The 26,567-nt window shown below is 40.0% G+C and overlaps 2 protein-coding genes across 7 annotated transcripts in view; both read left to right on the top strand.

The window, feature by feature from the left end:
* The window catches only part of TENT2 (terminal nucleotidyltransferase 2), a 68,871-nt gene extending 65,468 nt beyond the window's left edge, over positions 1–3,403 (top strand). For all 4 annotated transcript variants that reach the window (XM_041752119.1, XM_041752116.1, XM_041752118.1 and 1 more), the window contains exons 14-15: positions 364–443; positions 1,951–3,403. In XM_041752119.1, coding sequence (XP_041608053.1) covers positions 364–443; positions 1,951–2,025 — 155 coding nt within the window. In that variant the 3' untranslated portion in view covers positions 2,026–3,403. The remainder of the gene's footprint in view (positions 1–363; positions 444–1,950) is intronic.
* Positions 3,404–5,759: 2,356 nt separating this feature from the next.
* The window catches only part of CMYA5 (cardiomyopathy associated 5), a 93,113-nt gene continuing 72,305 nt past the window's right edge, over positions 5,760–26,567 (top strand). The window contains exons 1-2 of one of the 3 annotated variants that reach the window (XM_041751659.1): positions 19,635–19,674; positions 25,156–25,207. In XM_041751659.1, coding sequence (XP_041607593.1) covers positions 19,650–19,674; positions 25,156–25,207 — 77 coding nt within the window. In that variant the 5' untranslated portion in view covers positions 19,635–19,649. Of the gene's footprint in view, positions 5,919–19,634; positions 19,675–25,155; positions 25,208–26,567 lie in introns of those variants that run through there. The other 2 variants (XM_041751661.1, XM_041751658.1) reach the window with 2 other exon arrangements.

The following is a 26,567-nucleotide window of genomic DNA, read 5'->3' as shown; positions in this document are numbered from 1 at the left end:
TGGTTTTTTTTAATAATTCTTTGTTCTTTAACTTTTTAAAAAATTTCCCTATGGTAAGGATGGGTCCTTGACTCTCTGTCATTTTTCAGAAATCTTACTGTTGTGATTTAGATTTAATGTACGTATGCTGATGACTGTTTTCAGTTATCCTCTCACTTGAATTCGACCTTATTAAAGAGTTCACAGCTATAAAATATTTTATATGTATATATCAAATAAGAAATTAGGCTTCACAATATGCAGTTGCTATTTTATAGGTTAAAAACTCATAAATATTGGCAGTTTCATATAGTTCAACCTAATATAAAAATTGAAGTTCTAATTTTAGTAATTTCTTGTTTATATGTACATTTAATGTTACAGAACCTTTTGATGGAACAAATACAGCCAGAGCTGTGCATGAGAAGCAGAAATTTGACATGATCAAGGATCAGTTTTTAAAGGTAAACAATGCATTGGATTAACTCTAGAAGCATTAGTGAAATAGTATGCTTTGAAAATGAAAACATATTATTTATAATAGGGACAGAATTGCCCTGGTTCCTATGTTATGAAGACATGAATACAGCACAATAGGGAATTTATTACTTGATAGATACACTTTTCCTTCTGAGAAGTCTGACTTTTCATTCACATGGCTTTCACTTTGATGGAAGTAAGCATTTCCTTCGTGAGCCAATTAAACTCTCAAAATGAATAAAACCTAATGGACTCATTTCTCTCCTTAAAATTTCAAGTAACTTCGTGTAGCTTTAGAAGAAAGCTGAGTTCCATGATTTTTCTTCTGCATACCCCGTTGTAGAGTACCTTTTTATCTTTGCTTATATTTTGAGAAATTAAAAAAAAAAAATCAGTGTGTATCTTTGTATAAACACACATTTTGTATATGTAAACTTCAGCCATACATATAAATACATATGTAAACATAGGTATGTAATATATATAATAAACTCATTTATTATTTAGTTCTTTAGTCCACAGTATGAATTTATTCATCAGTGATTTTGTTAGGTGTGGTCTCTTTCTTCAGGGAGTTCCACAGTACAGTGTAGAAACACTTTGATGGAAATATAAACTATGAGACATTTAGGAGAGAATGCTTCATTGAAGAAAAAGATCCGTGAACTATGAAGGTCATTTCAGAGGAATATTTTTTCATTAGAATGGACTTTATTTGATGATAATTAAAAATGCAAGTGTGTCATACTACAAGCTGTCCTTCACATTAGGCCCTCTCAGTTTGTCAGCCAGAATAGAAATTTAAAATTAATGGAATTCTGCAGGGCAAAACAAATATCCGAGAGGGACTGTTTTTGTCTATCACGTTAAATTGAGAACTCAAAAATAGCGTTGCTACATTGTTGATACATGAGCTTTTCAATTAGGATTGATTAGCTATAAAACCAATACTTCCTGTCAGTTAAACAACTGACATGAGAATAAACTACAAAGATGTGCAGTTTACCAAGTAGTGAGCCAGATTTTTAGCCGGTGAATAAGAATTTTAGTCCCCCCCCCCCTTTTTTACAAGTTATATTTACTCTTCTTTTTCGGAAGTACATATAAACTGGTTCATTAGAAATTTTACTCTCTCCTTCATTATACTATACTATTTTTGATTGAAAAAGCTTACTAGATGCAAACTATTCAGCTAAGTAATTGAAGTAATTTTCTCACACCTTCTCAAACTCAAAGGTTTTGTCTTAATTACCTTGCTGTCCTAGATGAAATTGTTCAAATCTGTGAATAAATGTTAATGTTGTCAGTTGTATCTTTTTGTACCACCTCTGTGTCCATTTCTTTTTTAATGAATTGGAATCATGCAGGTATGGGGTTTTAAAATAATTCTTTCTGAGGACAGAAACAATACTTTTACTATATTAAAAATTTGGGAGATAAAAAGTGCACTTATATTTTATGTTTTAAGAATGATTTTTCTTTCTCTCCCAGTCATGGCACAGATTGAAAAACAAAAGAGATTTGAACAGTATACTACCTTTAAGAGCTGCTATCCTGAAAAGATAACTGGCCTCTATTTCTTAATAAATTCTTCTGAGAAATAAAGAACAATAGTAACATCATAATGCTTTTGTTTACCTCCATCATGGTTTCTTTTTAATTGTTCTTGTTTTCATGTTTTATTTTTAAGAGAACATACTTATATAAAGATTACATATTTTATTATGACATTTCCTAATAAAACCCTTTGATTTAAAGATGTATTTTTGAAAATGTTTACATTGATTAGTAATATTATGGCATGAATTTTCAGGAGATCAGATAAAATATTTTTTGGGGAATTATCTGAACAAATAAAAGGTTTTTGATATAACTTCAATTATACTACATACTAATACTGAAGAGATGTGTGGAATTTGGGGAAGGGACTGATCCATACATACTTAATGTAGAATGTACAGTAAATAGTTCATTGCCTGTCTGTTCTAGTAAAGTGAAGATTCAAGCCAGTTATTCAGTTACTTGAAGCAAAATGAAATCTGTTATTTCACTGAAATCTTGCTGCAGAGGCATGAAATACTGGACAATTGCCTTAAGTCTTCACTTGACTCACCAGGATAGACTGAGGCTTTGAGTGTGTCTAAATTAGCTTTTCATTAGTACTTCACATGCTTTTGATGTACTTTTGAGGTAGCTTTAAATTTTTTGTTGAAAACAGTACATTTTTGCACTGTAGTAATATGAGCACTAACTCTGTATTGTTCAGCAGTTAGTAAATTGTTTTAAAGAATTAGTTCATTGTAGACATTTTGAGAAGATTATAAGTTCCCTGTGCTTTATGATAGTTTAGTGCATTGTGCACTTTTACTTTATTTCATGTTTTCTTTTATTTTCCCTGTGACATGAAACAACCAAAACGGAAAGATCAAAGTTGAGATTATATTCTATTGATTAGTATCAGATTTTTTTCTGTATACAATTATAGGATTGTAATCTAAACTGGAATTTTTAGGCAGTAAGCCACTATAAAATGTTTTAGGTAAGACATAAGATGATTATAAAAAGCTTAATGTTTGTAAAGCTAACCTTTTTTAGTATTTTTTTCCATATGAAAAAGTAGTGGTGGCTGCTAAAAAAAAAAGCTACAGTGTTTATTAAAGGTTGTTTTGGTTCATGTAAATATTTGTAAATTGGTCAGTGCCTGTACATTGAAATATGAAAAGTAATCTTGAAAACAATTTTAACTTTTTCAGAAGGACTGTGTACAATTTCTTTTAGACCTGCTGTAGCAGTTTGTACCTCTAATGTCTTTGGGTTTTTTGCAGACCAATTCAAATGCTAAGACTTTTGCTTTCTTTGACTTGTAAAGGTGCATATTTTCATTTTCTTCTCTAAGTTTAAATTTTTGTATGATGTCAAAAGGAATAAAGTTTATATATGGAAATTGTTGATGTGTTTTGTTTTTTTTTCTCGGCTAGTCTTTACTTTTGAGATGTGATCGAGGCTGTAGTTCCCAACTAGAGCTGAACTGAATATAACTTTTGTGCTTGATAATTTAGATTATACAGACTATACAGATTATACAGAATTGAGTTCATTCTTGGTTAAGGCAGCTAACCACATCAACACTGTATTTCTCTGGTATTATTAGGAATGAAGCTTTCCACATAGGTGAATTTTTTTTTAGATTATTGATGTTTAACACTTTTGAAGCAATTAAACTCACACATCAGTTCTTGGAAATTTTTCTAAGGTATATACACTGTGCAACTTTTTTTTTTTTTTTTATCAGAACGTATTGAGTATAAGTAATATTCTAGTGAGGACTCTGCCAATCATTAAAAACAACAAAACATAGTCCTACTACTGCTCTGTGGTAATACTGTGGTAGCTCTCAGGGATGTATAGGTGCTTCTGCAGTATTGGGACATTTCCTAAGAAAGCTCTAGCATTCATGGACCGTGGTATGGACTCTTCTGTCACTGTCTTCTCAGCGCTCAGTGCCATGCCACCTTCCCCCCATTTTACTGTGGTTACTTTTTAGCTATCTTGCTCTGACACATAGATTAAGAATTTAATAAACATATACCCATTTCTAAATCACTGAAGCCTATCTTGTGATAGCCAAGTATGTCAGATAAGTGGGCTGTTAATATATGGAGAACTTTTTAGACTTTAAAATTATTTTCAGTTTGAATTACTTGTGTGGTGAATAATAAATTATTTTCTATTAATCTGGCCATTTCTATATATTTGCATGCATTGTTAAGAAAGTGTTAGAAAGTTAAAGATGTGTAATCTGTACTGCAGTTCTAAATTTTGGATTAGTCTGAACTAGGATCTTTGCAAATAAATCTTGTTGACTTTAAATTAGTGTTCCCAAGAAATGTTGAGTTAAATGGAAGGAATATACAGTGGCTGCCTGTAGTTTTGGTTAGTGTTTGTTATAACAGATTCCCATAACTGTGATTGAATTCTTGTCCTAGGTGAGCAGTCATTTGGGATTACTAGTTGGATAAGCCTAGCTCATGTTAAGATATTAACTTGGTGAACCTAGTTTAATGAACCCTGGAAAACTGGGCCCCTCTCTCCTTCTCATACACACCACCTGATACTTCTGTACTGTATCTGAACTATCTGCAGTTCTTTGCTTACAGACTCAACACATCCAAGCTACTATAACTGGTGAATACTACCTATGTTCATCATATTTAACAACTCCATGAATAGAATTTGCTGTAATTAAAAATAAATGTTGGCTATTCTAGCCAAAAAATCATCCTCATGAAAAGAATATACTTAATGCGCTAAGTACTTTGCTTGCTTCTGGGCTTGTAAGAGATGGGGATGGTGGAGAAAAAGATGAGTAACAAATTTACAAAGTGTACTGAGGGAAAAAGACAAACATGATTTGAATATAGGATAATGGAACTTGAAAGAGGGGTAAGTAACTTAACCTAGGCATTTCAGAGAAAGGTGGTGATCTTGAATGGAGAGTTATCAGGTCGATAAACGTCGGAAAAACCTTTCAGGCAGAAGGAACTGTGTAAATTAAGGCACAGTGGTGTGACTTGAATGTTGGGAATTCTGACTTCTAAAGAAGAAACCAGACAAATGTAGGCTGTTCTCCAGTGTGCATCCTTGAGCGTAGAGAAGCCATTGAGGGGTTTTTAAGCAGGGGCAATACTATGATCCAACCAAAGGTCTGAATTTCAGACAGAACTTAGACTTTGGCCAACCTGAGGGAAATTATTTCTTTTGAAGGTTTTTAGGGGAGATAAAAATGTCCTGGCCGAACCGTCAGCCGGCCACTGATTAAGAGAATACACTGTTAATTGATTTGCAAACATAAAAGCCAGTAGGGAACGAGCAACGGTTGAAAACTGGGCCCTTGAAAGTGGCAGATCTGGTTTTGGCAGGGACCTTGAGCCAGCCAGCGTCCCAGGCTTTCCTGGGCCTCCGGTTCCCATCTAGAAGGTCGGCCTTGCACTTCGGCGGGCCGCCGCAGGGCTGGGAGGGTGATGAAAGCAACAGCCCTGGCGGAGCGCGTGCACCGCGGCGGGGCGGGGGTCCGCCAGGCAGCCTGGCACCGGGCGTGCAGCCGGCGGGGCCCTGGGGGGGGCGGGGTGCCGGCCGCGTTCCCCCCCGGGGCAGGCCGGGCGCGGGGAGCCGCGCGGCCGCACCTGGACGCCGTCCATTTAAGGCCCGGGCGCGCCCGCCCCCGGCGGGAACCCGAGCTGCCCGCGCGCCCGGCGGCCCAGACGCAGGCGGAGGGGAGGGCAACAGCAGGCGCGGGCGGCCGCGGCCCCGGCCCCGGCCCGGCGGAGCGCGATGGCGAGCGGCGGCGGCGCGGACGGCGCGGACCGCGACGAGGAGGCCCCCCGCGGGCCCGCGAGCCTCGAGGGGTCGGAGGGCGACGAGTCGGAGGAGGAGTCGGAGGAGGAGGAGCCGGACGCCAGGTGCGCGCGCCTCGCCGGGGCCCCGGCCCCAGCCCCAGCCCCAGCCCCAGCCCCAGGGCCTGGGGAGCCCCGCGCGCGCCCCGCCCCGCGCGCCCCGGGCAACTTGGGCCCCCGACGGCGGACCTCGCTCGGGCCCCGGGGCCGGTAGCTGTAGGAGGGCTGCGGTTCGCGGCTGCAGCTCCACTTACTGGGGAAGGGCAGCAGTTTCCATAACCCCTGTCCTTAGAGACCCTCCCTTTCCCCCCATGGCCCCAGATGCCAGCACCTCAAGGAATGTGATACATCAGGTAATACTGTATAAAAACAGGGCTCTCCGCCCTCCGCGTCCTGCCCGCCCGCCTGCAGGCCCTACAGCGACAGTAGGAGGCCCCTCCTGCCTGGGCCGGCTTCCACTCTCACACATTCTCCTTGCATATGGGGTGGTTTTTTGTTTTGTTTTGTCAGTGATGTCCTTTCCTCAACCTATTAATACCAGTAGACGGGCCCTGTGGGCGGCGGCCGTGCACTATTTCGGAGTGACCCCCCCCCCACCCTTGCTCGAAGCTACAGCTGCCTCCAGCCAAAGCCAGCGGGGCCGAAGGTGAAGTAGCCCCTAGGGTGGCACTGATGAAGGTGAGCGGTCGCTCAGTTTAGAAGTCTGGAACGTTGCTCACATACTCACCTAGTAACTGCCAAGTGGGGAGTAGTAGGCACAGCACCTGCCCTCAAGGACTTTATGGAAGAAGTCAGAGAGTAATCCGGGGAGTATGAGTCGGTGTGCTAAATAAATGAGAGGGGCAGGGAGGCCAGGCCTCGCATACTGTGGAAGCTTGGAGGAGACCGTAGATCTGTGACAGCCTTGACAAGTGGGCATGACCTCAGCTTTAAGGAGCAGGTCGGAGATGCAGAAAGGAAAAGCAAGAGAGAAGCTACCTCCGGGAAATGGAACAGAGAGTAGTGACCTCTGATTCCTGGGCAATGCTGAGAACGGGAATCTGTCAATTCCAGCCTATAAAGGTTATAAAACCTTTCCCCCTTCGTGGTGTTTAGGATCCTTGTATCTTTGCCCGACCAAAATTTACCACCTAGAGAATTTGAAAACTCATTTACTCTAAAATGTGAGCAGCTGACAGTGATTCAAAGCACCACATCAGGGTTGCATTGCCTCTTGACAAGGTCAAGATCTTCAGGTAAAGATAGGATTTGTCTGCAGTAAATTTCAGCCTGCCCTGAGTACAGATGGTAAGTAGACATCAGAGCAAGAGTCAGAATTAGTAGAGTGAGGGAAATGAGAGAATGGGGTAGGACAGACCATCACACTTTTTATTTTTTTTTATTTTTTTTTTAAATTTTTAATTTATTTATGATAGTCACAGAGAGAGAGAGAGAGGCAGAGACACAGGCGGAGGGAGAAGCAGGCTCCATGCACCGGGAGCCTGATGTGGGATTCGATCCCGGGTCTCCAGGATCGCGCCCTGGGCCAAAGGCAGGCGCCAAACCGCTGCGCCACCCAGGGATCCCCATCACACTTTTTAAATTTGGATTTGATGATATGGGTAATAAGTCAGTAAGCTTGTGAGAAAGATTTAGGAAAACAGACTGGAGTTATGGAAGGATTACTGACAACAGATTGGAAAGTTGGTTTTGGGAGGACTCAGATCAGAGAGACAGTAGCAAAGAGAAAGATGTCTAGGGATCGGACCATGGTGAGGGCCAGGGGAAAGGAGGTGGGAACCATAGCTAGAAGTAGAGCCATGTCAGTGGGCAGGACCTCCTAGGGGAACTGGGAGTCCTCCACTTTTTTGCTACCCCAAGGTGTTGTCAGAGATCAAACCATTTTGTTGTAAGTTTACAAATATAGCCTAAAGTTCCTTTTTTCTTCTGAGGCTAGAGATGAGAACTTGGAATCTTCTCTAAAAGATGGGAGGTAAGAATGCTGTCTCATCATTCTTTGCCCCTTCCTCTTGGCTCTTCCACCAAAGTTTTACAATTGTAAGAGAGCCCACTCACTCTCTGCTAGTGTTAGTGCTGAGTGTTTATGTATGGTTTCTCATTTTAAACCTTCCAAGGAACACTATGTGATGACGGTTATGTTATAGATGGGGAAACAGGCTTTATTTAATTTACTGAGGGTATAAGGCAAGTCATTGTTAAGAACCTGGAGGTGAGCCTGGGTCTGCTTCCTCCAAGCCACTGCTGGACTTTGAGCACCTCCCTAACTTTGCAGGAGACATCCTAACTGTAGGTGAAAGCGGTGCAACTCCCAACTAGCTTCTACCTTGAAAAAATTATTAAGCGTCATCTCTTTGCATCATATTGGGAGTTTTACCCTATTTTTAATGGAAAAGTTGTTTGCATTTTCTTGGAGGTTGGAACCATTCTCAGAAGTTAAATCACAAATAGATTAAAAAAATTTTTTTTAGAATTAAAAAAAAATTCATGAGAGACACACACAGAGAGAGGCAGAGACATAAAAGGAGAAGCAGGCTCCTTACAGGGAGCCCGATGTGGGACTTGATCCCTAGACCTGGGTTCATACCCTGAGCTGACGGCAGATGCTCAACCGCTGAGCCACCAAGGCATCCCAAAACTGATTTTTTTTTAAACTAAGAGGCACATAATAGTAAATAAGTGGATATGGCCTAATAGTAACAGGATGATTGATTATTGCATCTCCTTTACATGATATTACTAAGCCATTATTAAAATGCTAATTAAGATTTCTAACAATATGGGAATTATGTATATTAATATGAAAAAATGTTCATTGTATACTTTAGAATAATCTCACTGTAAAATAAAATATATATTGGAAAAAGGCTTAAAAGGTTAATAAAGTTTCATAAAAGGTTAATAAAGGTTAACATAATAAAGAATATAATAAAGGTATGGTAACCTTTATTAACCTTACAGTTAAAAAAGGTTAATAGTGGTTGTCTCTAAGTGATGGGGTAATGGTTGACTAAAATTTAAAAAAATATTTATATGTATTTTTTGTTTTTTCTATAGTGGATAGTGCATTTTATTGTCAGAAAAAATAAACTGGGGCACATGAGTGGCTCAGTGGTTGAGTGTCTGCCTTTGGCTCAGGTCATGATCCCGGGGTCCTGGGATCAAGTTCCTCATTGGGCTCCCTGCATGGAGCCTGCTTCTCCCTCTGCCTATGTCTCTGCCTCTCTCTCTGTGTCTTTCATGAATAAAATAAAATCTTTATATAAAAAAAGAAAAATAAACTTAAAAATTCAAAAGACACAACTGTAATCTGCTTGTAAACCTTTTCTTTACACTTTCAGGGATAGTATATGGAATTATCTATAGCCACCTTTCTGAATCACGGAAAAAATTCCCTTTAATTATAAAAATGCTTTTCTAGTACAGAAAAGCTTTCCATTACACATGCCAGTGCTTATACTGAATCAGAGAACTATCTTTCCGATAATATCATTTAGTGATATGAGTATGATACATGGCATGAAGAAGCTGAGTTTGAATCCTATTAGCCATTCTATCATAGGCAAATTCCCCTCTGAGCCTCAATTTTGCCATCTGTTAGATGGTAGTAATAATTCCTAATTTAAAAGGTTGTCACAGGATTAAATAAACTTATGTGAATATGTGTAAGAGTACTTCCCTTTAGTAAATTCCCAATAGGTTTTTGTTTCTTACCTCCCTTCGAATGAACCATCATTGGCAGCCAAGCTTTACCTTCTGCCTACCTTCATCAATGAGGTAAGAATGATTGTCTCAGTTTTTAATGCGAGTAATGATCCTATTTCACTTGCGCATTCCTATATTCATTCATTCCCTATATATTCATGGAATGCCTACTAATTTCCATGGACCATGCAAGGTGCCAGGGATACAAAAATTACTAAGAATCGATTCCTGTCCCAAGGTGTTCACATTCTCATTGGAGAAACAGAAAAATATAATTATGTCATGAACTGTTATAAGAGATTAAAGTAAAAAAAGGTCTGTGTGAAGTACCTCAAAGTAGGAATAAAGTCCTGGGATCCATCCTGCCTGGAAGGACTAGGGAAGATTTCATCAGGGGTCTCTGGAGCAGGGTATTCAATCGTAATGAAGTGCCTAGAGAGCAAATAATTAGTGGATATCAGAAAAGGATTTTTGTGTTGCTAAAACTTCATACAAAAGTTAGATGTAGAAAGCAGCTCTATAAAATCCACAGGATTTCAGAGCTGGGGGGAAACTTCAGAAACCTCTTTTCCCAGCTAGTTTTCTTGCAGATTCAGAAACTGAATGTCAGGGGACATTTGTTCAAAGTCACACAAATTTTTAGTGGTGGAATTAGGAACCCAGGTGCCTGAGCTCCAATCTAATGTTCATTAGTTTATTCATTCAACAGATATGTATTGAACTACTGTGTGCCAGACACTTTCTAGGCACATAGGATATAGCAGTGAACAAAAGGACAAAGTTTCTACCTCTGGGAGTGACTTCCCAGTTTGGGGAGACAAACAAACAAATAAATATATAATATGCCAGATGACAATAAGTGATATGAGGACAAATACAGCAGGATCAGGGTTATGCTGTTTTGGAGAAGTTGATGAAGAAGGCCTCTCTGATAAGGTGACATATGAGCAGAGAATGAAGGAGTGAATGTTCTAGGAGAAGGGAGGCAGGAATATGTGTGGCTTGTTTGAGGACACAAGATCAGCTTGCTGGTACAGAGTAGATAAGGGGGAGAGCGTTGGGAGATGAATCTAGAAGGTAGGTGGGTTGCAGATTGGGTAGGGCTTTATAGGCCATTGTAAAGACTTCACATTTTATTCTGATTAAAACAGGAAGTGGTATGTGGTCCACATATCACTCAAGGTTTAAAACAAACAAGAAAAACATGGTGATTGCACTATTTCACTAAATAGTAAGGGCCTATACATTCATTAGTCATATTTATTGAACACAGACTGGTGCCAACCACGGTGCTACATGTTCCAAAGGTATGGTCTATGCGGAGGGAAATATGTAAATAGGCGCTCATTATTTTTGCATTTTTCTGACTGGAGACCAGTGAAGCCTGACTCTTTTAAGTCTTTCTGACAGATCACTTAGACAATTTTTCAGTATTTTTGCTTTGGAACATTTTCTGTTGTTCAATTTTAATTTCTCTGTTTAAGCACAGAGGGTTTTTGCCACAGCAGTACCCACGACTTAAAAATCATCTTAAATTGCAGTTCGCCAGTGCCTGTATAAAATAGGTCTGTCCAAGCTGATAGGATTGAAATGGTTAGCGACATGTGCATTTAACTAATCATTGTAAGAAACAAAACTTCTGGAAGGTGAAGGGAGTTGGTAAGGGGTTTTTGTTATTAGTACAGAGCACTCTGTTTCCATATATCTATTTATATGCTGTCTCTCACTGCTGTGCTTACCCAGGTGTTTTGACAAGTGTGTTATTTGAGCCAGCCCTCTTTTGAGGTCACTGGAAAGAGCTGAGATGGGAGGGGTGACTGCTCAGGATGCCAGAGACTGAGGGAGAGCCAGAAACTGAAGAGCTATTTAAATGTTGGCTGCATGGGTATTACATGCCCTTGGATAGAGTTTGACTGATATAGGTAATACAGCAAGAGTTGGATTTTTTTTTTAAACAACGTACCTATTAATGTGTGGGATATATTGACTACAGAATTTTGCAAAAAGAAATGTGTCTTGTATTTCCTGTATATTCTGAACCTAGGTTTAATGAAGACTCAATTCAGACAATTTAACCAAACTCCTCTTCTACCAAGAAAACTTAGAGAACCAGGTATAAGAGACTGGATGTGGTTTGTACCTGAAAGAGTAATTTTTGGCTTAGTCCAGCATTATCCAATAGAAATGTAATAATGTGAGCCACATATGTAATTTAAAATTTCCTAATAGCCACATTAAAAGAAGTAAAAAGATACAGGTGAAATTAATTTTAATATTTTATTTTCTTTAACCCAAAGTATTATCATTTCAATATGTAATCAACATAAAAATATTAATGGGATTTTTTAAAATGTTTTTATGCTAAGTCTTTGAAATTTGATGGGTATTTTACTGTTCAGTGTGTCTTGATTCCTCCGTTGCAGATACATTTCAAAAGCCACATGTGGCTAGTGGCTACTGTATTATTAGACAATGCAAGCCTGAAAATACCTAGTCATCCATTAGCTTCACTGGAATCCATAGAACTGCTCCCGAAGTTGTTTATGCCAGGCCATGTGCTAGGCTCCAGGAGCATAAAGGTGACTGGGTGACACAGTTGCTTCTCCCAAGGAGCTCAGTCTGGCACAGGGAAGCAGTTAGTTTCAACATAATGTCATAAGCACTACACTAAGGATTTTAACAAAGGAGTAAAGATATAAATTCTTCTTTTTAAAAAAGATTTTACTTACTCATTTGAGAGAGAGCAAGCATGAGTGGTGGGGAGGCAGAGGGAGAAGCAGACTCCCCGCTGAGCAGGGAGCCTGGTGTGGTGCTCAGTCCCAGGACCCCGGGATCATGACCTGAGCCAAAGCACACACTTAGCTGACTGAGCCACCCAGGTGCCCAAGACATAAATTCTTCTTAAACTTAGATCTAGAAAGGTTTTACGGAGGTAATACAGCAGCTGGGCAGAAAGATATTTCAGGCACAGTATGTAGTTAGCTCCTTGTTCCAGCTCTTGTGCTGCTAATTGCCGGTCTGTCTAAGCTGTCTTTTTCTCCTCTAGAAGCACTCAACATTGCCAGGACTGAGAATATTTGTCCAATGAATAAGTGAATGGCATGAATAACTGAATAAATGAATAAGCAAGTGAATGTCAAATCATCCAGACTCCTGGAGATGCATTTGCTCCTGAGAAGCAAATTTAGTTGGGATGTTGAGCCTGTTAGATTAGGGAGATTTGGGGTGCTATTCATTTACCAGGAATTGACAATGTCCAGTGACTCTGGAAACACAGTAGTTCGGAGGGGACAGTGATAAGTACTGAGGGATTGTTCAATTAGGATGTCTGCGGTCATCATTCCCACCTTCTGTGACTTGTTGGAAAGCCTCCTCTAGACTGACCCTTGAGCCAGATCATAGATGGGAGGATCAGAATAGGCTTTGCTTTTTTGTCCAGGGAAAAGTCCTCTATTAAGGCAACTGGAGTGTATATTCAGTTCCAAAATTCCACATCCTAATCTAATAAAGTCCAAGATATGCGGTAAGATTAATTGATGCTACGGTCATCTACCAAACCGAATGCTCAAAACCTTCTTTTGGAGCCATTAATATGTCGGGGTTTTTTTGTTTGTTTGTTTGTTTGTTTTGATTATGCTTCCTTTTAAAAAAATTCACATGCTAAACAAATTTACATTCACCACAAATTTCTTCTTAATGGCTGATTTCACTAGGGCACTTAAAATTGTTGATTTTTAAAATAAAATTAATTTCCTTCTGCTTTAACTTTGTTAAATTAACATTTGCTAAGTGGAGCATAGGGTGCCAGATAGTGATCCATAGGTTGACAAAAGACCACAAGAGAAACCACCATAGAGCACTTTATTACTCACAAGTCCTAGAGGAAGTACAGGACATGCCACTGGGGGCCACACCGGGAGGTCAAGGCAGAGTGTGAACAGAGAGGACATCAAGACCTGGGACACAAGCCTTTATTAGGGTCCATGAGTGGAGGACTTTGGGGGTTCCTGGGCTAAAGCTAGATAATCAATTCAAACTAAAGTGAGTGGAGTGAGTGAAGTTTTGGTAAGCTCCATGGGGGTCTTATCTAAGACACAACGGAGAGGCATTGAGGGCGGGGGAGATGATTGACCACAAGAACTGTTAGGGAAGTTATGTCAGGAACTTCTAATGGCATGTGACTCTTCAGACTGTTACCCAGGGCATGTGCTAGCATGAGGGAGGCTGGTGTCAGTGTAAGGCTCCTGCAGGTCACTTAGCCAAGCAAAAGGGATGCCGAGGCAGCAATGCCTTAGGAGAAGCTCATGACACCTTCAACTTCAGAGATGTATCTACTATAACAAAAGAGGCTCACTCATTCAACACATATATATTGGGGACCCACACAGAGTGAGTGAACAAAACAGAATTCCTAATCTTTAGAGTTTAGTTTCTGGGGAGGGCAGAAAGTAAACAAATAATCTCACCTGTAATTAGTTGAAGTGAATTCATTGGTAAAATGAATTGGGCCTGGGGGACTGAGGTGGGGAGTCTAGTAGGACCCCAGCCCATCAAATGTCAGTCCCTGAAGCTTCCTTGCTCATTTCCCTGTGAGTTTTGTCTCATTTTCTGGGTCCATCTGATTAGCCTTTCTCTGCCTGCAGAAAAAGGTTTCGCTGTCCTGCGGTCCAAGTCTGGCAGGAAAGCCTGGCTGCTGATGGCACTTATCCTGGAAGGGGCCTTAGCATCATTCCCCTGACTTCTGTTTCTGATGAGTGAACAGAGATCCAGAGAAAGGAAGAGAAACCAATATTTACTCAAAGAATAGCGAGCCTATTCCTTGCACTGTCACTTGTTATTTTGAGTTATTTTTCACAATAACTCTGTGATATAGGCATTGTTTTCATCTCTGTTTTATGGAAGAGAAAAGAGAGGCTTAGCAATACTGAGTAATTTATCTAATGTCAGACAGCTGGAAAGTGCACTGGGCTTCTAACCCTAGTCTAATAACAGTCAGTGCTAGAACTCTCATGAGTTCAGTGCTGACCTCAACAGTATACACACATCTGGTCTTTATTAGCCAATTTTTCTTTCTTGAGTGTGAAAGTACTTTAAAAAATAATTATTTCACTTTGCTTCTAATTTTAAAAGCAAAGCAGAGAAGACCCAGAGAATCTACGTAGTAGCTAATCCTGACCAGCACCTTAGCATATTGGGTTTCCTTGTGTGTAATAAGGAGAGTAGATCTTACATTTAAAAATAGATGTTAGGCAATCTTGTGTGATTGCGTTTTCATAAGGTCAAACACAGCAACACCAAAATAACTTCTCTGCGTGCTCTGTGGGATCATATGATAAATGTTCAATAGGTATTTACTATAATATCTATAAAATTCAGATCCTTTGTTTAAAAGAATTTGTATTGGATTTAGCATGGTACACTTTGGAATTTTCATATCTAGTGTTTGTTTTCAAGAAAGAATGAGGAGAAGAGTGAGACCATTGTGGTCTTTGTCTCCTCTTAGAGTTTTTGGATCTATAAGAAAAGCTTTTATTTTATTTTATTTTTTTTATTTTTATTTTTTTTAAATTTTATTTATTTATGATAGTCATACAGAGAGAAAGAGAGTGGCAGAGACACAGGCAGAGGGAGAAGCAGGCTCCATGCGCCGGGAGCCTGATGTGGGATTCGATCCCGGGTCTCCAGGATCGCGCCCTGGGCCAAAGGCAGGCGCCAAACCGCTGCGCCACCCAGGGATCCCTTTCATTTTTATTTTTTTTTTTATTTTTATTTTTTTTAAATTTTATTTATTTATGATAGTCATACAGAGAGAAAGAGAGTGGCAGAGACACAGGCAGAGGGAGAATTTTTAAATTTTATTTATTTATGATAGTCATACAGAGAGAAAGGAAAAGCTTTAATAAATCCTCTCCTCATCCAGCACCATTTTGGGCTTAAACCAGGTTTATAATGCAAAAACACCTGATAGGATTGGAAAGACCTGGATTATCATCCTGAACTCTGCCATTTATCTGCCTTGTGACTTGGTGCAAGACACTTAACCCCTGTGTGCTAAGTGCTGCATAGGGTTTCCAGGCCCTATCTGGCCTGCTTGCCCCTTGCAGCTCATCTCACCCCATTCTGCTATGTCCACTACATTCTGGCCCTGCTGGCTTCTTTCAGAACCTGCATCATGCTCAGCCTGTTCCTGCATCCATGTCCTTGGCTTGCTGTTTTCTCTCCCTGGTGCTTCTTCCCCAGGTCTACTCTGCAGGTGTCAGTACAAATGTCACTTCTTAAAGAGACTTTCCTCAACCACTCTGCCCCTCAGGCTCTCTTCTTTCACTCACATTATTCAGTGTTTCAGATTGCTCTTCAGAGCACTTATCAGTGTCTGAAATGGTGGGGGGTTTTATTTGTTTATTCATGGTTTATTACCACCACTAGAGTGGAAACTCCCTGAGGGCGGGGGCCTTGCTTCGATTCTGTGCTGCATCTCTAGTGGCTACAACACAGGGGCTGGCACACAGTAGGTACTTCAGAATGGTTGTCGAATGAACAAGTGGTTAGCACTCACCCCAAAACATGTTATCCCAGGGCCTCAGATCAACACTCATACTGTCATAGTCTTAAATAAAAAATCATTTTGTTCCTGGGTGCCAAGACAAGAGCACAGAGAAGGAGAGGTCACGAGTGGTCTTTGAATTTGGCAAAATGCAGGCCAAAGGGAGAAATTAAGGACAGAAATGCTAACGCCTTTGAGAGGGTTAAAAATTGAAACCTATCAGCATCTGTTTTAGATTGGATTCCCTTTTGAACAAAATCCCTTCAAACATAGGACCTAAGACACTCTCCTGGGAGAAAGGGGCATCAGAAAGGGGGGAGTAGGTGCTTAGGAGTGAGAGGATACCAACAGCCCACTGGAGCTCAGCTGTTCCTCCTCTGTTCTGCTCAGAGGAGTGAGCAAAGGATATTACCTTGAACGCTGCAGAAAACAGCTTTTTCTGAGCTCTCGGCCTCACATCACTCATAACTCTGGGAGGGAGGGATATTCTTATTTACTCAGAGAATCCAGGATACAAAGGAAGGGTGAGGAGAAAGCATATATAAAGTTGGCAGTGTTGAGATTTGAACTAAGATTGCCTGGTAACGAAATGTGTAGTTAAATCAGTGGGTAGAATTAGGACTCCTACTCCATTTATGTACTCCACCCTTTGCAGGAAAATCCCTGGATACCAACCCAGGTTGACAGGAGATGCAGGGTCACACAGCCTCTGTAGCTGTAGGACCAAGGTAGAGAGAGGATGGCCAATGGCAGAAAATCAGGGCCTTAGCATCTGAATAACTTGCAAGAATCAAAGGCCTACTTAATCACAGAGTAGAATGACAAGAAATGGCAACCATCTCTCGAGTTTTTCTTTCCATTTCTCTCTGCTCCAGTTCTTTCCTGCTGCTCCAACTCCCAGAGTTTCCACCTATCAATCCCACAAGTTCCATTGAACTAAGTTTGCATAGCTTAAGAGTCGAGAATCACAAATTCAGAAACCCAGGCTTTAGTAACAACACTGCCTCTGAACAGCTTCCCATTTGCCAGTGAAGTCTTATGTAAGTGATTTTTTTCTGGGTGAAGGGAGCTGCGTTGGGTTCCAGAATCTGCATCCATCGGGTTTTGCGTTGTAATAGCAGCTAACTGTGATCAATTTACACACAAAATGACTATTCCCAAGATATTGGTAGTTCCAAGAATCATGAGAAGTGTGGAAAAGAGGGTTTAGGTAGCCAGTAACAACCATTAAAACCTTGCCTCAAAACTGGTCTGGTGAACTGTACAACTCAATTATAAAAAGACAAACCAATATTAAAAAGCAAAGGATCTGAATAGACAGTCTGTCAAAGAGACAAATGTCCAGTGAGCACATGAAAAAATTGTTCAATATCATTAGCCACTGGGGAAATGCAAATCAAACCCACAAGTTACCATTTCACAGCTACTAAGGTGACTCTAACCAAAAAAGACAATAGTAAGTTTCGGTGAAGATGGAGAAAAATCAGAACCCTCATACACCACTGGTAGGAATGTAAAACAGTTACAACTGCTTTGGAAAACAATCTGGTAGTTTCTATAGCAGTTAAACATAGAGTTACCATATGACCCAGCAGTTCCACTCCTAGGTATATACCCAAGAGAAGTGAACAGATCTGTCCACATAAATGCTTGTTCACAAGTGTTCATAGTAGTGTATTCATTATAGCCAAAAAGTGGAAATGACTGAAATGTCCACCAACTAATGAATGGATAAAGAAAATATGATATATTCATACATGGGATATTATTTGGCCATAAAAAGAAGTGAAGTAATGATTCATGCTGTATCACGGATGAACCCTGAAGAGAATACACTTAGAGAAAGAAGATCAACATTTTGTATGTTGTATGTTTCCACATTTTTGAAGTGTCCAGAAGAGGCAAATTTGAGAGATGGAAAGTTGGTTAGTGGTTGCCTAGAACTGCAAGGTAGATGAAGAGAGAATTGGAGAATGATGCTTAAGGAGCATAGGGTGCATTTTGGGGATGATGAGAATGTTCTAAAATTGACTATGGTGATGGTTGCTCAACTCTGTGAATATACTAATGAATTGTACACTTTTAAGTAGATGAGTTGTATGGTTTGTGAATTATATCTCAATAAAACTGTGTTTCAGAAAAAGTTCTTGGGTAAGGAAATGGCTGCCACTGCTACTGGGCACTAGTGTCACTATCTGTACTGTTGCCACTCCCATACCAGCAAGTCAGGATTGCACTGCAGCCTCTGCTACCCTCAGAATGACGATCTCTCCCGTCTAGTTCCTTCATCAGTGGCTCTCAAGTCACTCTGGAATGGCTGTGAAGATCATCACGGCGAGAATAGCTAGCATTGCCTCCTCTAGGCCCCACAGGATGGAGGATTCACCAAATGGAAAGAGAGGTCACATGTCTACTGGAACAGCAGGAGGCACTGCACTAGGCTTTCCTCAGGTTTGTTACCTGATCCTCAAGATGTTCAATACATGGTGCAGTAGATTTTGCTTTTTCTATGGATATATAGCACTTTATTTAAACAGTGGAACAAATCAACTAGTTAATATTTCCATAAAGAATTTAATTGGAAATACAGAGCAATGACCAAATACAGCCATATGAAGTGGAAGTACCTTTTCCCATTAAATATCACCTGAACTTAACTATCACTGTTTATTCTAGCTTTGACTTTCCATTTTATAATAAAAACAAACAAGTCTTTAATTTAGGCCTCAACATGCCCTGTCTTGCACATTTTGGTATCTCTGCTTTGAGGTTTCAGAGCTCTTCTGAAATCTCTTAACTATCTATTTGCCATTATTAGAAAGTTAATTGCCTTTTAATTCTTTTAGTCCTATATACATAGGTCAGTGCTCCTTTGGAGATTTATGCTCCAACTCACAAGTGGGCTACTATGACCCTGGTCAAGAGGTGAAGTGAGACTCAAGTAGTATCAGATTGCCTTTTCTGGTAACTTGGAAATGGAGACACACATTATATTTAGATAGTTTTAGAAACAAAAGGTTTTGGGGACAGGTCTCAACTTTTTGGAGATCTATTCCTCTTTGTTTTGATCTTTTCAATGATGTTTTGGATCAAATACTGGTTTTTCTTTTTTTTTTTTTTGGTTTTTATTTTCTTTAAAAAATTATTAGTTAATTTTTATATTAGTAAAAAAAAATTCTAAATTTACTTATGTAAACTGTCCAAGAAGAACATTAGCTAAAATTGCTGAATATAACTTGATCTCTCAGTTAGCACCCAGAAAAAAAATGCTATTTAAAGCTAAATAAAGCCTATCTGTCAAGGCAGGGAGCCCAGAATATAGAAGATGGGTGGAGAGGAGATTCCATATAGATGGGAAGGATAAAACTTGGAATGTAGGATCACTCAAGTGAGTTTCTAAAACCGTAAAACAATCCACCCAAAATAGAGCACATACAAGGAATGCCTCTGTCCCAGAATCCTTCAAGCATGTATTATTGTCTACACAGGGTGAGAGAGTGAAAGCCATTTGAATCTATCCTGTAACTCGGGAAGGTGCCTGTCCTTCATCAATGCAGCTCATGCCATCCCCCAGAGGTGAGGTTGTATTGCTTTTCCCACTCCTTTCTCTTTGTTCTCTGGTTAAAAGAGGTTGAAACAGGGAGAAGCAATACGTTTCCAGAAAGCCAGGATTCTGGTTTTGTTTTTTATTTGTCTCTTAATCTCCCTGGGAAATAATTCTTTGTTTCAAAGAAAAAGACTACAGCAATTGTGTAGACTTTGGGACTGAAGGTGTCATCTGGTGGCAGCCCTGTTGAGCCATGTGCAAGAGAAACTGAGGAAGCTATGCTAAAGGAGAGACAGAGACAGAAGATTCCTGATGGTTTTACTGTTTCCTCTTCCCTGTGAGGCCTAGATACGTCTGCCCCTGGATTCCATGAGAAATCTCTATTCCCTTAAGATAAGTGCCCCTCTCGTCCCTATTTAAGCTAGCTTGAGGGCATTCGTTCTTAGCACTGAGTGCTTTAATCATTTCTATCAGCCATTTTTTTCTCATATAGACCTTGGCTACACATGTGCCCTTCTTCAGGGCTAGCCAAAAGAACTCCCTTAAGGTGGAGTCATGTCCCACATTTCCCAAAATACTTTTCTCCCCCAATCAGGAACCTTTTGGACATCAGTAGCTACAGTGTTGAAACCCAAAGCTGCCACTCAACCTTCATCACCGCAACTTACTACCAGCAAAATTTTAAAAGCCTGCTTCAGATCTGGAGCAACTCATCCTTCCCATCCACATGCCTCCCTTTTGGAAATATTTTAAACTCTATTGAACTTAGAGTTATGGACCTGAAGAGAGTTTTATAATGACCTAGCACCAACTTTAGCAGATACCATCCAGGTACTGCTAGCAAAATTTGTGGTCAATCTCGGTTTGACCTCAAGATTCCAGGCTTGCTTGGAATCTCTCCTGGAGTTGTTAAAGCCTTAGCACTCGAGTTCTCCAGAATATACTGGTGATAGCTGCGTGACCTCTTTGAGCCTCAGACTCTGAAAGATGTGGGTGTCTGTGGGAGTAGATGAAACTATGAACGCACCAGGATATCATGTGCTCCTGGAACAGAGGGGAGTGTGAATAGGTGTCAGTTCCCCTCCCCTTCCTTCAGTATCATCTGTCAGGACCTCCTGACTTGAGCAGTGTTATGGACCCTTGCTGCCAGCTAACAATGCTGCTCTCCCCCGACCACTCACCCACACCTGCATTGGAGTGTACTCTCAGATGCACAAATAACTCTTCTTGATTGGTGCTTTGTTTTACTTTTGAGTTAAAACTGGGAGTGAATGTCAGTTTGGACTGTACCAATCTCACTAGTGTCTTCCTCTCATTTCCTCGATCGAGTGGTCAGAAAAGGTCAAACCTTTCTTGTTAGAAATGTATTTAATACATCTCAGGGTCACGTTAAAATACACTAGTCCTAAAGCTCCACGACACTAACCGTGAGCTTTGAGCCGGAACAGGGTCAGGGATGCTGTACCTGTGATGTACAGTAGAATAGCTCTCAGCACAGTTTGGTGAAGGGCTTTTCTCTGAATTCGGATTTCAACATGATTGTGGCATTCTGGCACTAAAAAGGATTTCATTCTTTCTCTTTTGTTTAGGGACCGTGTGTAATTTGTTGGAACACACAGTACACACTCCTAGATGTTGACTGGGAGAATGAGTAACGATTGAGCGATACAGAGAACAATAACCAGAAAACTCACCAATTTTACTTGGCTACACATTCCAGAGGTGATTATTGTTAGAGAGATGCCTTCTGTCGTAATTAATTATGGTTATGAGTAAATCAAAGTGGATTTGTAGATCCTCAGGTCTGGGCTTTACGAGGTTAATTCATCATTGGAAAGGAAAAGGCAGAGAACAAACATCTGGAACACTTACTTTGCCAAGGATTGTACGCAGTATCTTACACGTATCATCACAACACAGCTGCCTTAGGAAGTACACACTAGTCTCCCTGTTAACGGATGATGACCTTCAAGCTCAGGAAAGGCAGGGGAAGTAATTTGGTCAAACTCACACGGCCAGCCAGTGGTGAAGCCAGGATTGATTGATTGATTGATTGATTGATTTTTGAAGCCAGGATTTAAATGCAGATTTCTCTGAGGTAAAAAAAAAAAATTATTTCCACCATTACCCCATCTGTCTCTACCCCATAGGCTCAGTGCTGTGGTATATACTAAGGTGAGGAGACAATGGTTTCTGTTGGAAGAAACCTAAGGTCAGATAGAAGACACATGGTGAGTACTAATTGTAATAATGCAAAATAGCAGTAAATAGAGACTGTGGTGAAATTATCAGAGAAACACTCAGTGAGCAGAGAATCCCAGTAAATCTCAAGTACTGTATTTCATCTGAGAGAGGGAGCTCATTAACAACTAGCCTAGTCACATTTTGATTTTCTAAAAACAACTCTCAAGACAGGGCTCACATGGTACCCAGGGTTGATAAAAGTGTGGGTAAGGGTGGAAGGTTCTTGCACAGGCGACTGATAGGAACGCACACTGATAAACCTTGTGTACTTAGCCAAAATCAAGAGTCGGCCACTTAACTGACCAAGCCACCCAGGCACTCCAAAAAGCATATAAACGTTAAGCTTTTCTAGTTTTTTTATTGTTTTTAGATTTTATTTATTTGAGAGAGAGAGAGAGAGTAAGCATGAGGGGAGAGGAGAGGGACAGAGGGAGCAGGAGAAGCAGACTCCCAGCTGAGCTGGGAGCCCAATGTGGGGCCCTACACCAGGACTCTAGGATCATGACCTGAGCTGAAGGCAGACACCTAACTGAGCCACCCAGGAGCCCCTGTTCAGAATTATTTTTAAATTTAAAAAGTGAACTCCAAAACATACCATTTGTGTAAAAAAAAGTTTTAAAAAAATGTCAGGATAGAACAAGAATGAAGAAATACACCAGTATATTAAAAGTAGTCATCTCTGAGTACTGGGATTACTGATTAATTTTCTTCTGTGCTTTTCTGCTTCCCCATATTTTCCACAGTAAAATTCGTAACCTGCAATTAAGAAGAATTCTTCCTTTTAAAGACAGAACATCAAAATATTGATTTTTGGGGTGCCTGAGTGGCTTCATCCGTTAAGTGGCCAACTCTTGATTTCAGCTTAGGTCATGATCTCAGGGTCCTGGGATTGGGTCCCACGTCTCAGTGGGGAATCTGCTGCCTCTCACTCTGTCCTTCCCCTGCTTCTCTCTCATTCAGATAAATAAGTCTTTAAAAAAAAATCTTGACTTTTCACCTGAATTCAAATGAAGAATAGGAGAAAAGTATTAGCAAGTGTTGCTTTTATTATGCTTTTTAAAGCATCATACTAGATCTTATAAATTTTTTTCCTGGATTTTTCTTTTTCCCTTCTGGGTGATGAATAAGAGAATGTTAGGTGAACTTCACCTTAATTTTTAGAACTGCTAAAGATGTCTAAGTGCTTTAAAGTCTTATAGAAATGATTTGGGGGATACATAGTTTTACATTAATCCTATTTATACCAACATGGTCCCCCATAAAGGCAAATTGAACTATTGAATTTATTTTTGCTGTCTTCCAATTTTGAGATTTTATAGTCAGAAACAAAAAGACTAGAGCAAGCTACTGTCAAATTATTCCTAGTGTATTAATGGGAATTTTATTTAATCTCTTTGTTTCTTTTTTTCTCTGGAATTCAAGAGACTTCCTTTTATAATGTTGCTTTTACTGTCTGCATTATGTTGTAGATAAAATGTTGTTTTTCTAGCAATGGTGTTTAGACCTGATGAGGGGACCATTAGCTAGGTAGAGGGTGGCCTCATTGTGCGTGCAGCCAGTGGTATTTCTGTGAAGTTCATCCAGACAGGCCCAGGAGAGCCAATCCCCTGTCCCCTAAGCCTCTTTGCTGATACAGGTAGAAAGTCCTCTATCTGGAATCCTCCTGGCCAGGAAGTTTCTCACCCATCCCTGTTCAGCTCAGAAGCACCTGTTGGAGTGAGGTCTTGATGTTTTTTTTTTTTTTTTCCTTTAAAAAAATGACAGAGAAGAAAAATGTTGCCATATACTATACTAGGCATGTGGACAAATCCTCATTTCATAGGGGAGAATGGGAGTTAATAGAGGAGCTGGGTTTTCTCTTTCAATGTATTTTTGTTATTTTCAAGGCCACAACATAAGGGCTCTTTTCTTTGTTGTAAACCTAAGAAAAATTACTAGAGGGTCACTAAAGAAATGAGGAAAACCAATTAAATTTTTCCTACTTTTTAGAACAATTAGTCCTCATCCTCCATGCTTTTATGGAGTTACAATTGTAGAAAAAAAAATCAGTGGAACAGCAAGGGAGAAGTCTATCCTGACTCACTGTTTTATTTTAAAAAGATCCCAGCCTGACACATTCTCTTCAGATGAAGTGCTCTGTCTCTTGGTAACCACCCCTCAACCTGCATAGGAATTTGACAGCAGTGGCTGGTGGGGCACAGTTTCTGTTCTGCACTAATACTCAGTAGCTGTTGAAGAATTCCAGTGCTAAAGAGCTAAGGCCGTGTTTAACTCCTCAGCCGGGAATCCCAGAACACAAATGTTCTTATCCTCCACAGTTTTTCATTTACATGCTCAGCCAAGGTTAATGTTGCCTCTGGTTGATTGTTTTTTACCCTCATTCTTGGGTGTGCCTATATTAGTGGTATCTCTCTGCCACGTAATTCTGAAGATACTTTTGCTTTATGGTCCAAGTCCTGTTAGCATCTGGTGGAAAGAGGCCAGGGGGACTACTAACATTCTTAGCACACAAGACAGCCCCTCACCACCATAGCAGAGAATTTATGTAGCCCCAAATGTCAATAGTGCCACCGTTGAGGAGCTCCCAAGGTCACAAATAATTGATTTCTCCAGGTTTTCCTCTGAAGCAGTCACTAAACTGTGGACCAACCCTGTCACACCATAGTTCATTTATTTTGATTCTCTAGACTTGACACCTTTCTGCCCTTAATTTCCTCTAATAGTGAAGAATTTGGTGGATGAGTTTTTATAGTAGTCTGAATCTGGTGGATTCAGACATTTTTCTACAGTTTACTTAATTGAATCTCAGCCCTCAACTCTAGGCCAGGACCTGAATAGCTAAGATACCCCCTAAGTATTTTTTATGATGATGATGATGATGATGATGATGATGATGATGTGTGTGAGAGAGAGACTGTATATAGGGCTCAATTCCATGACTCCAAGATTACCACATGAGCTGAAATCAAGAGTCGGAGACTAATCAACTGAGCTACCCAGGCATCTCCTCCTCCTTAAATATTTATAAATTGATTGCTCATTTCAAAACCCAAACTACTCTTTTTAACTCTGGGGAGATAAATGGCTCCTATAATTCCAGAGTCCTGATGGGTCATATAACACCTTTACCCACTGCTAGGTAGACATTTCCTACTTGAAATAAGTGGAGAAGTTTATGCATGTGACCCATGTAATATTTTGGTTGGAGAGGGGTGGGAGTCAGCAAGAAGAAAGATGGTCACTATTTTGAAACATTGTACTTGCAGATGAATCACTTCTTCATCAACTCCTGGTTGAAAGGTCAAGCACATGTCTCAGGTACTCAGTGACCTACGTTACCTCAATGTGTAGCTCATCACTAACTAATTATCAGGACTGTCTAAAGCCCTGAATGATGGATATTTTCTAATCTGCTTGGAGGTTGCAGTGGCATTTTAAAGCATCTAAATAATACTAACATATATGCCACTGAGTCTTTCAATTTTCAAAATTAGAGTTTTGCACACTCAGACAGACCCTATGGTTTCACACTTCCCTCCTTTTGTACTTGTTGCTTTTTCTTGAATTGTCCTCAACCATCCCTAACCTGGTCCTCCTGGGAAATTCATTTTTATTTTGCAAAGCCTTGTATCATCAGCCTTTTATATTCTCTGATTATATCCCAGACCCCTAGTCACACTTATATTTGCACAGCCTACCTCAGTCTACTCCAAAGTTAAAAAATTTCCTTCTCTGTACATCCACATCTGATACCTTTTGCATACTCTTTCTGTTATCACCTGTATCAACTGTATTTTAATGATCTCTTTGTCGATATATCAACATGCTAGAGTTCATGTTCCTAGAAGGCACTGTGCTTTTCTCAAGGTATTCCCATTACTTCCCGCATTATGAGTACTTGTTAGAATTAATTAATTAATTAATTAATTAATTAATTAATTTTAAAGATTTTATGTATTTGACAGAGGGGGTGAGCCAGAGAGCACAAGCATGGTGAGCGGCAGAGGGGAACCCAATGTGGGGCTGGATCCCAGGACCCAGGAATCATGACGAGCTGAAGACAGATGCTTAACAGACTGAGCCAGCCAGGAGCCCCACTTGTTAGAATTTAAAAACAGAATTCCTATTATTTATTTTGCCAGGCCCAGTTTTGTTTTGTTTTGTTTTTTTCTTTGCAAAATATTATCATGTGACTTGGTTAGCTCTAATTATGGGACTGAAATGGGGCTTGTGGTAGTTAAGGGAAGATTATCAACATTAGATTAATGTTTTATGAAAATGTTTTCCTTTACTTGCATAGTCAAAATTAAAATTATATACATATATTTAACACAAAAGAAGTATTTTCTAGGCCAAGTTGTATAGATATTTAATGTTGGAGTGAGATATTTCACGCCTGAGATATAGTTAGGTTTGGTATTAGAGAAGAGAACAAAGCAAATCTCAATGACTTATCATAATAAAAGTTTCTGTTGAGCTTGCTTAAACTCTCCTCCAAGTAGTGACTCAGGGACTGAGGCATCTTACCTGTTGCAGCTTTGCCCTTTTCATTATGCGGCATTTAAAGATGACATCCTTCAAACGGTGCATGAGAAAAAATACAGAGGGTCACATATTGGAGGTTTTAATGATCCCTACCTAGGAATGGCAAATGTAACTAGTGTTCACTTTCCATTGG

This window comes from Vulpes lagopus, chromosome 4, assembly GCF_018345385.1.
Source record: "Vulpes lagopus strain Blue_001 chromosome 4, ASM1834538v1, whole genome shotgun sequence".
NCBI lineage: Eukaryota > Metazoa > Chordata > Mammalia > Carnivora > Canidae > Vulpes > Vulpes lagopus.
The sequence above is the reverse complement of the archived record's forward strand: the minus strand, read 5'-3'. Positions and strand labels throughout refer to the sequence as shown.